At 42.4% G+C, this 15141-nt stretch overlaps 1 protein-coding gene across 1 annotated transcript in view; it reads right to left on the bottom strand.

Moving 5' to 3' along the window:
• The window catches only part of LOC146870880 (uncharacterized), a 179506-nt gene that overhangs the window by 30911 nt on the left and 133454 nt on the right, over nt 1-15141 (bottom strand). Inside the window, exons 2-3 of the mRNA XM_085647074.1 lie at nt 3877-3980; nt 1290-1379 (exon numbers count right to left, since the gene is read on the bottom strand). Of these exons, the coding sequence (XP_085503200.1) occupies nt 1290-1379; nt 3877-3937 (151 nt within the window). The 5' untranslated portion in view covers nt 3938-3980. The remainder of the gene's footprint in view (nt 1-1289; nt 1380-3876; nt 3981-15141) is intronic.

The following is a 15141-nucleotide window of genomic DNA, read 5'->3' as shown; positions in this document are numbered from 1 at the left end:
TCGGGTCTGGCTAGCGCTATATAAAACTCCTTAATAAATAAATAAAAAATGGTCTTTAAACTGGAGGAAACAGAGTGAGATCCCATAAAAACAACAATGCATCAAAAGGATGCTGAAAACAGATTGGTAGAAGTCATGTAAGTCTCACTCCACAACACAGTCCTCTGTCACACAAGCAGATCATGAATATCATGAGCAGCAACAGGACAACCCTTCATTTCTGTATTCCAGAATGTGAGACAAAAGCCAAAGAGTTGGTGTTTGAGATATTCTCATAGTCTTCAAGTGAGCATTGAATGAGGTATCACAAGGCTCAAAGATATTTCTGCCAAGTTGCCAGTCTGCTTGTGTGTGGCATTTCCATGTTTGCAGTGCACCAATGTGTGACATTTCCAGGTCTTGTGTGTTAGACTATGACTGACAAGTCATTACAAACCACAAACAGCGTAAATCCCGAGCAACATAGACTGCCTAGACCAGAGGTCGACAATTTTTTTTGCACTGAGCCCCCCTTAAGAAAAATGATTTGAAGTTGGGCCCACTCCGAAACGTTATGGCAAAGATTGGAAGGGACATGGCTCCTTGCAGGGGGTGGGGATTATAGGATCTTTTGAGGGATGCCTTTCTGTTGCTCATAATCCACAATAAATGTAAGACTTATAAAAGTGCAACTGCATCAAACAACAACAGAATTGACCAAAAACTCTACTCCCTGTAGTTGGGTTGCTGTGAGTCCCTTGCACTCCTGGGTCCCAATACAACTGCAGCTGATGCACTAATTATAGCTGCTGTGCTATAGCTGCAGTCCATCTCCTCTCCTTCTTTCACACCTTCCTATTCCCCTTTTCAAAGTAAAAAATTCATAACTGTGCTGCAGTGGGCTCCAGTTCCACTGCGCCTGTTTCACTAATGATGGCCACAGCCTTGCAAAGTAGGCTGTCTCCTATCCCCTTTGTTAACGTCATCTGCCAGATTTCACACTATCCTTCTCCCTCTCATCTCTCTGATGCCCAAACCAAGGTGTCTCCTCTGTTTCAATTTTACCCTCCTCTTTGGCCTTTGCTCTGAGGCCAAAAGCAACACTGGCACCGCAGGTATACACTGGTCTCTTAATGCAAGAAAGGAAGGACATCAAAACAACCGAAACTATGCAGCAGCAGCACCAACGATACCGACTGCAAATCACAGTCTACTTTGACCATTCCCCAAGGTCACTCCTAGGCCTGATGCCCAAAACAGACTTCTGCCACTGTGTGTATAAAAAAAAAAAAAAGGCTAGCCCCCCTCACCTGGTTGCTTGGGCCTTGTTCTATGCGCAGTGCTACCAAGGAATATTGGCCGCAGATACATCTTCATAGTAGGGCAGGGTGGAATGGCTCCTGTGATGTGAAGCACAGAGAGGGATTAAAAGTTAAAGAAGAATCATGCCTTCTCACCAGGGTGCCTGCTACCTGAAAGAAATTTAAATGTTTTAAATTGGTTAATCGCCAAATGTAAAGGCTGCTTTAGAGCCAGTATAGACTTTAATTAATGGAGTCACTTGAAGCATCATGGTGAAAAATAATCCCTTATGAGAGGTAATATGAAGATGGTATCAGCGGAGTTCTGTAGCGTGTGCTTTTAATGGGCACTCAAAAAACTGTTTGCAGTAGATACAGTCTGCTTACTTATTACAAAAGTATATATTTGTATAGCTCTTGTTTTATTGTAAACAATCGAACTTCATAGTAGTATAACTAAATACATAAATCTCTATTCCTCATTGCACCAATCAGGATTTAATTTTGTGACTCGCTGATCACACACAGACATCTGTAGTGATCACAATATTCAACTGAGCTTCAATAACTAAAACAGCACATTTTCCATCCATTAGTTAAACTTGCATTTATTTTTCATTTAAGGTGTGTACCTGTTATTTCATATGGAGTGAACTGAAAGTGAAATCAACAGAATGCATAATATTTTGTTCTTTTTAGCTATCTCTTTGACCTCATCTCCACACTCACTAACCCTCTCCCCGTGGTACTAAGCATGACATTCCCAACACGTTTTTTTATACTTCATCTGCTCCATGTAAATGAAGACAGCCCGGAAATGTGCCAGTGATGCTTTCAGGCTATCTTCATTTACAAGTAAAGCCAGGGGCATTTGCGCTCCCCAGGTGTGGTGGCACTTGGGCCCAAATGTCTGAGAGGCCCACTGTATCACACTTACGAATGTCCTACTTCAAAAAGGAAGTACCGACTATCAGAGGGCTACGCCCCACCGTTTGTAGGCATCTTGCCTGGTCTGTGGCCTGTTGTCACATCAGGACTCCCCTGCCAGCAACAATTTCCTGGTGACTATCTTCATCATCTGCCTATTAAAAGTTTCTGCACTGTGTTGTTCCCCACTGGACTCTCAGCCCTGCATCCTCTGGTGTTTCAGACAATTCGGACTATTTGCATGCAATCATCCTATCACCTTTTCAGTGTTTTACGTAATGCCCTAAGTGACCATGGGTATGCCCAGACGCAGGTCCTGTGCTCAATGTGCCACTGGAACCAAGCTGCTTCCGATAGAAGATGCTGAATTAGGCAGAAAGCGGGTCCTGGGTTGTTTGTGCTCCGGTTCGGAGGGGACCTGGCTTGGCAGTTACCGCTAGACGGTTCCTATTAGAGAGGACCAAGGCTGATTTACATAGGGCTGGGCGTAATCTCAGGTCATATGGAGGGCAAGAAAAGATGAGTTGGAATGCCAGCTTAAGTAATTGCCAGCGGTTAGACTATTTGAAAGCATTCTTCCCATCACCTGTGTGCTTGATGTCACTAACAACATGTCACGCGTGAGAAGGAAACCAACGTTTAGAAATCAAAAAACTAAAATAACCAATACTTTTGTACATTCATGTTTTGGGCGAGATATCAGTAGTAAAACACACATATATCTAATTGTCACATTACAGGCTAAGGATCATGTGTCACCAATGTGTCTGATAAATCCTTGAGAGTCCATTTCTTTTGTTTGTGCTATGATACATGTAGTTGTGCATCCTTCTGCCTCTTCTGTGGGGCGGGCAAAATCACTCTGCATTCTGGGACATGTCGTTTCATTTTTGCAATTACAGTTTTGAGTTTAAATGCCACAGCATGGAAAGAGACACTGGTTGAATAGCTGTGCCCAGGAATGGCTCATAGTGTCCAACATGAGATATCCATGTCAAACTGTCAATACTGTTAAGTCTGTTACATTGTTAGATGTCAGTCAGTTGAGCTCTTGGGCTGAATCTGCAGAAGTGGGATGCTGGGCTGACACAGACAAGATATCGACTTTTGACAGCAGATTGGACACAATGTCTCCTATCAGCATGAAACCCACCTCCTTGCCCCTGGAAGCGACAGCTAAATGCTAACAGTTAGAGCAGGAAAGTTAACGTGTGAAGGGCCTTACTCCAGCTTTCCTGAAACACCCCAGTGATCAGACTGAGATTTTAAAGAGCAACTTACGTTGGTGATAATTCACATAAATGCGGTGATGCGGGGAGATTGTTCAGTTTGCATTACTCTGACTGCGTGACACTTGACAGGGCTACAAGCAATCAAACCCTCAGATTTAACCGAGCTTCAGTAAGGCGTCCTTTGTTCAAGGTGCATAGTTGAGCCTAAGCAGCAGACACTGCCAGAGAAAATGATGCAGTTCAACAGCAATAGAGTAATCATATTAAGAATGTAAAGCTCCAAACCAAGTTAGTTAAAAAGCTGCAAATGTAATAAAGCGAATGGAGCCACTCACTATGGAATTTGAGTACAATTATGTAAAAGGTATATCCTTATCAGAGAATGAAAATGGGCCACAAAGTGTGCAGAGCTGGTCTATAAAATCAAATACACTAACCATTGGTGATGTCTGTGATCCTGCAGAAAGGATGTGGACCCAATCTCCCACTTCTACCCATTTTCACCTACGTGAAGCCAACACAGTGGTGCAAACACACACACCTGGAAGAAAGGGGAATGGGAAGAGATAAATAAGGACGGACTGGGAACCAACAGCAGCTCTGGCAATTGTTTTCTTACAGCTCCACTACTGTGCATAGCAAGTGTGTGCTATGTGAGAACCAGACAATTGGTAGAGGTGCTGCAAAGGGTGCATTTTACAGCACATATTTCAACATGTAATAGCTAGGAAGTTGTAATATTTACAGCATTGTACATGATCTCACAATGGACCATCAACAGACCCTATAAGAGATACTACACAATGTATACTAGTCTGCTAGTCTGTGTTTTACAGGGTAAAGTGATGCTTTTTAAAGAACTTTAAAGCACATTTACCAGTTATATCTGTGAATAGAAAGGTAGGTTTTGCACAGTTTTAGGGTGTTTTCGCGCAGAACCCCATATTACATTTACATGAAAATGTCAGAGATATTCAGCTGTCGAAAACAAATAAGATACATTTTGAAAACAGTTTCTTTCAGAAATATTACGGTAGGACAGGCAGTATTTCAAAAAAAGCTATTCCCAGTAAAATAATATTCACAAAATTAGAAACTCTTATTCTTCCCCACAATGATGTGAAAATAAGGCCGACATGCAGAAGTTCCTGCTAAACAAATATACTGAAGAGCACTGAGGCAGCTTTATTCTGAGGTAACTAGAATGTGCATGGAGTTTTAAGGTCGCAGCCTACCAGACAGTGCAGCAGTCTTGTTTGTTAAAGACATCTTGGGGATATTCGGAAAGTTGACCTAGGAATGTATTACGCAATTGCATACCATTGGCTTTGTGGTTTGCAACTCACATTTTCTGGCTTTCCATGTACTGGCTTTAATTGCTTTAGGCCGTCCAGTTCAAGTTCGCCCCTCCCATTGCCCAAGCATTGTTTGATGTATTCTTTCACAGCTCGCTTTCTGTAAACAGCCCTTTAAAAATTGTTCTTAGCTTGTCACATTTGCTGTGCATTCAAAGACAGAGGCAAAATGTCAGGCTGTGTCTATCAGGGAGTGTAGTGTTTATTTTTCTTTCTCTGACTTCAAAGTGGAGAATTTAAGTGACAATCATGCTGGCTCTGTAGAAGTGCCTGAGGAAGGCTGTACAATGTTATTTTTTTTCCATCACGCAACTAAATCTAAATGTCATAAATGAAATGTGCTGATGATCAAATAGATACACTAGGTGATGACATTTCCATTCATTGTTTGTGCACTGTATGCTTTTTTCATTAAAACTGTACGTGAGTGCAAATATAATAGTCATTTTAACTGGAGATGTGTTGTCTGTAAAGGCAGTACACTACCATACCATACTTACTCCATGTTACCCCACTCTACTCTACTCTGCACCACTCCACACCACTGCCAACTATGCCACTCCACTTTACATTGCATCACTGCACTCTTCTCTGCACCACTCCACTTTACACCTCTCTGCTCTGCACCACTCCACTCTATGCCTGTGCACTCTGCAGTTGCGTAGCACAGGCACCCGTGCTCCAGGGGCCTCCTCACGACACTCAGTGGAGCAAGCATTAGCAAGCTTCGCTCTTTCATGGATTAAATGGTGCGCACGCACGGCCATGGTGCGCACGGCCTCCTGATTAATTTAAATGGTGCGCGCAAGCGGTGGGTTGGGGGAGGCGTGGGCGTGCACCAGGGCAGGCAGGAGCCCCCTCACTCAGCCAGCAAGCCTGCCCTCTGCTTTCATGAATTAAATGGTGCGCACGGCAGACAGCATATATGGACGTCATATGTTTATGAAGTATGTCTGATACTTTAAGAGCTAACATTCGAATGGTTGCTTTCCACTTTATACTGCATGGATGTTATTACGCCACTTTAATCTACACTTTTTCAGTAAGTTCTCTGTTTAGGGTTTTACTCAGGCCTTCACCTGTATATCTTTATCTTCACAGACCACCATGGGGTTCCTGCTCCTCACCATATTGCTGTATCCTACCATTATTACCACTGCTTCTTCCTTCCCTGTGCTAACATTCCTTTAAGTAGTTTTTCTACTTTTCTTTGGCATTCTTCTAGGTAGAAGTTATTTGTGCTTTTTTTTTTTAATTTAGCATCTCCTAATCCTTTTGTCATTTACTTAGACCTGTCAGCGTTTCCTTTTCTAGTTCTCCTCCACCTCTTTCAATACAGATACCGGCTGACACTCACACGTCCTACATCTTTTACTTTGCTATGGATATTTATCCACATAGACTCGTCTACTTTAGTTACCTATTGACACACTGTGGGCACACCCATGGACTAAATAAATTTGATACTCTGCTACTTCCTTCATCTTCTCAGGGATTCAGTAAATTACTGCTGATCTACTTTGGTGGTAACGGCTCACAACGCCCATTAGGCTGAAAGGCTTTTAGCCATCCCCCTACGCCCGTGGTCCGGGATGTGCAGCTTCTAGGACAGACGCACTACTTGAATTGTCATAGGCTGGGCTGGGGCTGACGCCTCACACTCAGTCAACGTATTTCACAGGCCTCCAAAAGACCATCAATAACAAGCCTTTGTGGCAGGGGCGTAACACAGGCCCCCGCAGTGGGGGGTGTGTGCCCCGGTAAACTTTGTCATGCGCATTGAGCAATTAAAAGTGCGCGTGAGGAGGTGAGGCATTCCCAAGATGACCGAGGGACTGTGGGGCTGCGGTCATAATTTAACTATTGCTAGCCCCCGAGTTGCCGCTTGGATGTACGTGGTCTCGTGCTTCTGCTGAATCACAACGTCTCTGTTAAAGGTAATCTCCACCTGGGGCGCGAGGCTTCTATCGAATGCCTGTCAGCCGTTCAAAAACTGAAAAGTGCCAGTACTTTCCGTTAAATGCATTTTAGCAGTGCCCGAGAAGTGCAGGTTCTCTCCATTTCGAATTAAAGAGGTTCCCGTCCCGACAGTATCTGCCCGTTTAAAGCACTGCTTCCAGCCGATTAAAGTGGTACTTTACTTCTCCCAAAAGGAATGAGAGCGTTCCACAGGGTCTGCACAAACCCCACCCCCTTAAAACAGACATTTGCTTCCTTTGGTTGGAGTAAAAAAGGCCTACTATGTGGATGGACAGTCTAAAAGTACACAGATGACATCCACCCAGCAGGTGGTTCAAAAGGAAAGAGGCTGGGGCCTAGCACCCACGGATCCACGCGCGCTGCTGCTGGCTGGGTGCACCAGAGTACACAAGCAGCCTCTGAATGAATCTAAAGGCTGTGATGTGGTCGGACTTGTTTCCAGAGGGGGTGGGGCAGGGTCACATCAATCTTCATGTTTTTCAATTATGCGCATCATTGGAGTCTTCTAGACGTGATCCCCGATACCCCTCAATTGCGGGCAGGTTCTGGCGAAGACTGAAGTGTTTTTATCAGTGTATGCAAGAAGAAGCCAGTGAGGAGTTGTGACGTAGTAACTGTTTACCGAATGTTGTCACCCAGGGGTTTCGGTCAGTATCACTCCAGTGATTTCTATGGGCTTGGCTTTAAGTAGGCCGTTGTCTTTTGCAGCGGAGGTCCGTCAAAGCAAAGCACCACCTGGCTCTCTTTTGATGGCCTTCCCAGAGAATACTGCATTATTTTGCGTCTTTAAAGGTGAAAACACCTTTCTGAAGTTGTATTTGGCAAAACATCCTTTGTGTTGGGGCTTCTGCCTCCCATTCACCTTGTAGACAGATGCTGGCCTCCTGAAGGCACCACAGCAGAGCTCGGTTTCATAGTATGCAGTGCCAGGGCTTTCTTAGTTCAGACTCCTGCTGGGCCCAAAACAAAGGTCCAATCTGAGGTGTCATCAGGCCTCCTTTTGTTGGAGTCTCCTGGCTGGCAGCATTCAGAAGCCTCACACCTAGAGGCAAATTTAGCAGAGGGGGAACAAAGGCTCACACCTTGTTAGCACTTCACATATACTTAAGAGAGGCAGCTTTTCACTTTGTTCAGGCTCTGTTTAGGAGATATGCATGCACTGTAAGAAGGTCAGATGTGTTGATCTTTCCAAGTATTAACATAAAATAAATAGCATTTATATAGTGCTTACTAACCCTGAGGAGGCGTTGTAATAATTTAAATATCACTATTTTTTCTTGTAAAGCACTATGGGTAGAATAAGTTTACGCTGACAAAAGGCAACACTGTTTTATGTGTAGCTTACAAAAGTGCAAATCTTCTGCCTAAATCAGGAGGGATTCCCTGTATACTGGAAATGTGCTTTAATGTACTCATGATAGACATGTTAAACATATATGTGAGGGCTTAAGATCTGATGTCACTTCTTATGATGCCACTTCCTGTTCTGTCACGCACCGTGATGTCATTCACCGTGATGTCACGCACCGTGATGTCGCATGCCATGATGTCACTTACATACTGATTAACTAGGTTAGTCCCCCCCCACTTCATTTTTTAGGACTAGTGCCCTGGTTATAAATAAAAAAGTATGTATTCATTTGTAATGTGACTTTTCTGTATTTGTTCCCTTTAATTATCAGTCATGGATCATTCAGGCAGCCCTAGAGCACAATTAAAAGTTCTTTCTATTTATATTTGCTGTTCTAAATATGCACAGATAATTCAGTCTGGGCCATCAAAATAATGAGCTGGCAACCCTAATGATAAGACTGGAAGTTTGCTGAAGAATCAGCACATTATTTATTTCCCACACCCTCGATCCCTATTAATGCCATAATAGCAATAGTTTAACTTATATCTGAAACCCTACGCTGCCGTCAATAACATGCTGAGTTTCTTTAAGTGTATGGGAATGCACCCTGCATTCAGACAACTCACTCCTCATTCTTGCCCTTCACTTTTACACTCACCCTGCACTCACAATACACTCACACTGACCACCATGCATTCACACCATTCACCTGCTTACCCTGCACTCACAGCGATCACAATGCACTCACACTGATCACCATGCATTCACACCATTCACTTGCTCCCCCTGCACTCACAGTGATCACTCTGCACTCACAATGCACTTGCGCTGTTCACCCTGTACCTCACCCTGCAGTCACACAAGCACACTACTCACCTTTCACTGACCCGTCCCCCTCACTGCTCAATCTGCAATCTCACTCAAGCAAGCCCATCACTAACCATGCATTCATTCGTCCCACTCTGCACTTACATCCGCACCCAAATTCATATGGTCACCTCACTCATCCGGCAGTCATGCCTCTTACCCTACTCTCACACTGTTGCATCGCTCCGTGTGCACTCACATGGGCACTCCTGCCACCCACAAAGTGCAGAGGGTTAATGTGCCTGCTACAAAGAACGTGCACCATGCAGATCACAGAACTGAGTGTGAGTAGTGCTATGAAAAAATGAAATGTTTGTCAGAAAGGTGCTATAGTGAGATGAGGTGCATTGTTGGTTAGTGGTAGTGAGGGAATTCATGGAGAAGGAGGAAATGTGGGAGGGGGCACCAAAAAAGACTTGCACCATGTGCGACCAGTGCTAGGGCCTTCCCTGGCTGGGAGTGGTAGCCCCCCTGAAGTTCGTGGTACAGTTGCACCTCTGGTTTCAATTCCCCAGCCAACTCAGGACTTTAGTTCTCACTTTCCTGAATTGTTATCTGAGGCTTAGGTCAGTGATGGCCACTGGGGAAGCAAGGGGAAAAGCCAATCCGTGAATGGGCACAAATGGGTGTGGCACTAGGGGGACCTGTGCCACCCTCAGTGCCACACCCATTTGATCTCCATAGTATAGATATGTCTACCTCTGGACATTATATAGTACTTCCCTCGTTTTGAACCATGAGTGAAAGCTCACGGAGTTGAATATGGACTTTGATTTTTTTTAGCACACTGCTATGCTAATACAGAATTGTCAACCATGTTGAAAATAACGAGTTGTATATTTTTTGTAGACCACAGAGTTTATAATGTGAGGGCACATAAGTCTCTTACTCCTCCCAGTATTGATGTTAATTGTTCACCGAATGTACAATATTCATTTCCATTTTTGAAGATCAGGAATTCATCTTCACAATAACCTCTCTGTGGAAAAAAAAGGATGTGTCCATCACTCTGCATAACCAACCCCTTAATATAGTATGCTTTACTCCCTTCTAAAATTCTATTGCCTTCATCAGCAAAAGAGAAAGGAAGGTGATCGGAACCTTACTTTTCCCTTTAACAACTAACCACGTCATCATCTCCAGCTTTACTCTGAACATCCTAAAACACTTCAATATAGACTTGCTCAGACGGAGAGCTGTTATATGGGAATGGAGTGTATTGGAAAAATGATGTGTGCACAAATTTTAAAAGCAAGCCTACAACTAGCTACTGTATGTTTGAAATCATTTGCCGCTTGAGCAGATTTGGATGCTTCTAACTAAAATGTACATGCCTTCGCTTTTTCGCGAACCTACGTGAGGGGCTGAAAGACATTGTTTCAAATTATTTAGGTGCGTGGGTTTTGGTGCCCCTTTGCCTGCAGGACTGTCTCTGGCCACCCTGTTACTTCCATTTACATGCCCACCATTTTGTGATGGGCTGCTATCTTCCCTCACACTTCCCTTCACGAGCAGTAAATTCTCAGCTCCTGTTCCACATGCCAGGGCCCAGGCCTGATTCCAAGTGCTCTGCCATGTATCATGTTTGTGGAGCCATATCCTTGGGATCACCTCTTGCCAGGGCCTCCTTTACTTTCCCCAGGTCACAATTGCTGCCTCTTAAGCTGCCATTACTGGATGGGAGATTGTTGCAACCATTAAAAGGCAGATGCCATCCAGAGACGTTTTAAGGCATGGGCAAAATGGGCTCCGGCACCTTTATGCACAAATAAAAGGGGCATTGTTTGACTGGACGGGTTTGATGTTTATGCTGCTAAATTGTATTGCTTGATCAGGTACTTTGAAATATTTATGCACAAACAGAAGGGGAATTAGTTTTACTAAATAGGTTTGACTTAGGTATGCTGCTACTTGCTGTACTTGTTATTGATTTACCAGTCACTTTGAAATATTTGCACCTTCGTGCACAAACCAAAAGGGCATTTGTTGACTAAAGTGGTTTGATTTTTGTAAGCTGCTTGCTGCTGTACTTGTTACTGTTTTGCCAGTCACTTTGAAATATTTTAGCCTTCAAAAAGGGAATTGTTAGTCTAAACCAGTTTGATTATTGTATGGTGCTATAGTTGTTATTGTTTACCAGTTCTTTGAAATATATGTGCCTTTATGCACGCACCAAACGGAGAATTGTTTGACTAACTTGGCTTCATTTTTGCATACTGCTGGACTTGTTTTTCTCATGCACTTTGAAAGTATTTTCACCTTGATGCAAGAAAGTTGGATTGTTTTACAAAACATGCTTGATTTTTGTATATTGCTGGACTTGTGATTGCTTTATTATGCAGTTTTGGAAGTATTTGCACTTTTCTTTTGCTTTACCAACTACAGTTTGGATAGATTCTGTCATTAGGTACTTGCTGATATGGTTTGTTTTTATTCTACATGCGGTGTTATTTATGGAGTTGCTTGCACTCGTCTGTAATACGTGTGTCTTAAATCTTGTATGTAGCATTGTTTATACTTCAGAAATTATAATTTCAAACAGACAAACATCTGCATCAATGTTCTGAAGCATCCAAACAGTTTTCATCCTCAGCCTCGTTTGCCTGCCTGTTTTGTCCTGCTTACTAATAAAGACATGATGGGGGAAATTGAAATTGCTTCCTCAGTTATTATCATGGACAGACCTAAACAGTCGCAAGGGTGTGGCATTTTGATAATTCACTAGTGTATTTCTCTTGGAATTCGGAGGATACTGAGTTATATCTTGTGTTCTTCTCATGTAAATTGTCAGTCGAGTCTATGGAATTGCAGGTTTGGGCTTGTCTTTCAAAGTTTCAAGTTATTGTCTATCAATGTCAATTCTAATTCAGATCCTTCATAGTTGTTCTTTGATCTTCATCCAAAGGCAGTTCCTGAGACAATAGGATCGCTCCTTGGCATTGTTCTGATTGCTGCTGTTCCGGAGACAAAAGGACCTCTCCTTGGCATTGTTCTGATTACTCTCTCAGTTAAATAATCTGCTCATGACAGTATTGTTACAAATGGCGTAGCTTATATATTAAGAGGGTTTCCCACTTTCTCATTAGAACTTTGGGTCAAGACAATATAGAAGCATTTTATTAAATGTTGGAGGTTTCAAATCAAAATATACCAGATTTTTGGGTGGTGGGGCAAAGTGGTAGGTGGTGGGCCGGGCTGCCGAGGGGGGGGGGCCCCCTCCATGTGCTTTGCAGGGGGGCCCCCTCAAGTTTCGTTATGCCCCTGTTTATGCCTGTTAGACAAATATAACTGTTACATGCTGTATTACTAGGTGCATGTATCTTTAAGTCAGGTTCTGTGTCGCATGCCACTGCATGCGACATGTGATGTTTTCAGTAGGGTTCCACATTCTAGTTAGAGACCTGTGTTGGGAGAATAACTGTTGGAGGTGAATTGTTGGTTATCTGTAGCTGCTGGATGGATTTTGAATGTGCTGCCAATAAACTACTATTATTAATCATACTACATTTGAAGAGCTATCATTTCAACATTGGCGACGACGGGAAACCACTGAGCAGCACAGAGTAATTCAGTGGTTGGACCATTTTTCGGCGATTTACAGCGTTTTAAGAAGATTTATACAGTTCATCAAAAATTGCCATACGGATGTTGGATGCATTTACGTCTGTTTGGCAACAATTTCCAGGTGTTCGCGCAAAGACAACGGGAGAAGTGTGACATCTACGTTTACATCGGAAAAATTTGGATGTATTACGGTGGTTTATCAACTACTTCCTGGGATTTGTGTGAATTTTGCCGTTTAAAAGAGGTATAGACCTCGAACATTCAGCGTTTTTCGTTTTAAGTGGAGGAAGTACATACTTCCCCTTTACAGGGTGAAGGCATCGAGCGTACAACGCACTGCAGCCGTGATCGTTGGAGATGATTGGCGGTTGTGCCGCATAGCCTGACATTAAATTTGAGGACTTCGCTCGCACAGTTGGCAAAGAATACTTTCATCGTGTTTTCTTTTAAAGGGAAAGAGAATCTTACTTTGTCATAGCGTCGTCCTCAACCTTCCATTTCTGCCATGATCATCACGCACGTAGTGATGAATGCGCGTTCGTGATGTCACACGCACAAGGTTCGGTTGCTAAGCAACGCCCACAACAACCAACGCGTTAATGCGCAAAGGAGTAAACGAACGTGTTTAAGGCCAGAAATTGAGGTGAAAGCAACGCGTGTGTTGGGGGAAGTAAGTACTTTATTGGTTCGTTGCTCAGGTTATTTTCTTCTCAAAAATTTCAAAAGGTTATACGAACTGTGGGTTAATTTAGCACCACAAGTCATTTGTTTTGTTACTGGTATATCCGTTTTCAATTTTATTGTACATTTATCATACTACCAGAGTTTGTGTAAAAGTAAGGAAGTAATAGCAAAAATTAAAATGCAATTTGATCCGCCTGCAAAATGTCTACAAGTTAAAGGAGATCCACCCATGCCATGGCCAAGGTGGAAAGAAGAGTTTTTAAACTACATGAAAGCTATTGATGGTGAAAGGATGGGTTCAGAAAGAAACAAAAGCATTCTGTTACATTGTCTGGGCTCAGAAGGGCAAGTTATTTTTAGGTCACTTCCTCAAATTAATATTCCAAATGCAAGTGGTGATTCAATGAACGTCTACACAGAAGCGTTGGCACGATTAGAAAAAAGATTCAAACCAACCATTAGCATAGCTCTAAACCGATTTAAATTTTACACCAGGAAACAGAAAGAGGAGGAATCATTTGATGATTTTCTAACTTCGTTAAGGTCATTGAGCATGCATTGTAATTTTGGAAACATGTCAGATGAGATGATACGTGACCAAATAATAGTTCATGTCAAGTGTAAGAAAACTCAAGACAAGTTATGGGTAATGGGTGATCCAAATTTGAATGAAACTATTGCAACAGCTAAAGCGCAAGAACAGTCGGATCTATGGATGGATACTATTAAAAAATGCTCTGATAAAAAAACGACAGAAGAAGAAATATGTGCAGTCCGTTATAAAGCTACAAAACAGAACGCAACACAAAATTGGGGAAAGCAAAATTTTAACAAAGCCAAGCAATATGTTCCAAGACAATTTGAAGGAGCTGTTAACCAGGGAATGTGTTTCAGATGTGGGAACAAAAACCATTTTGCTTCTTATCCAGGTTGTCCAGCATTGAAGAGAGAGTGTAAAATCTGCAATAGGATTGGACATTTTAGCAATATGTGTAGAGACAGACGTGCACAATTCCAAAAGCAGGGGTCCAGTTTCAACAATTTCAGAAGAAGACAACACCTGTATTAATACAGTCCAAGAGCATGGTTTTGTTGCATCTATAGTGGGGGATGTTCCAAAGCACATAAGTCCTCCTAAATGTACTTTTCAAGTTTGCGATGTAGATATTTTTCTTATGGTAGATTCAGGTTACCCTTGGACCATCATATCTCATGAGTATTACATGTCATTATTGGTAAATGTTTTGCCGTTAGACACATTGGAAGAGCCAGACATTGTTGCTGAGAGTTTTTGTGGTACAAGGATTGACATGATTGTTTTTTTTTCTGTTTGCTTACATTTCAAACACAGAGTGGCAAATGTCAAACTATATGTTTCAAAAAAAGAGGTAAATGTGTTGGGATGGTTGGATCAATGGAAATTTGGCATCATACTTAATGCGAGATCTATAGAACCAGTTTCCTTATGTGAGGATCATCTCATGAATTCTGTATCAGTAGTTGAGAAGAGTAAAGTAGAAGAAACAAATGTTATCATTAAGGATCAAGTAAGCAAACTCATCAGAAGTTTTGGGAAAGTTTTTATGGATAAGTTAGGTAGGCTCAAGGATTTCTCACACAGAATTGTACTTAAAAGTAACCATATTCCTGTTGTACAAAAACTTAGAAATGTACCCATTAACATCAGGGATGAGCTCAAGGAAATGTTAGATGAATTACTTAGAGAGGGCATAATTAAACCTATAGAGTCATCCGAGTGGGTTTCTCCCATAGTTTTGGTGCGGAAACCCGATAAAAAGTTGAGAGTGTGTCTGGACTTGAGAGCGTTAAATGCTAATATCATTGTGGACTGCCACCCTTTGCCAAACATTAATGAGCTTGTATCATTGTTGCATGGT

This window comes from Triturus cristatus, chromosome 1_1 (assembly GCF_964204655.1).
Source record: "Triturus cristatus chromosome 1_1, aTriCri1.1, whole genome shotgun sequence".
NCBI lineage: Eukaryota > Metazoa > Chordata > Amphibia > Caudata > Salamandridae > Triturus > Triturus cristatus.
The sequence above is the reverse complement of the archived record's forward strand: the minus strand, read 5'-3'. Positions and strand labels throughout refer to the sequence as shown.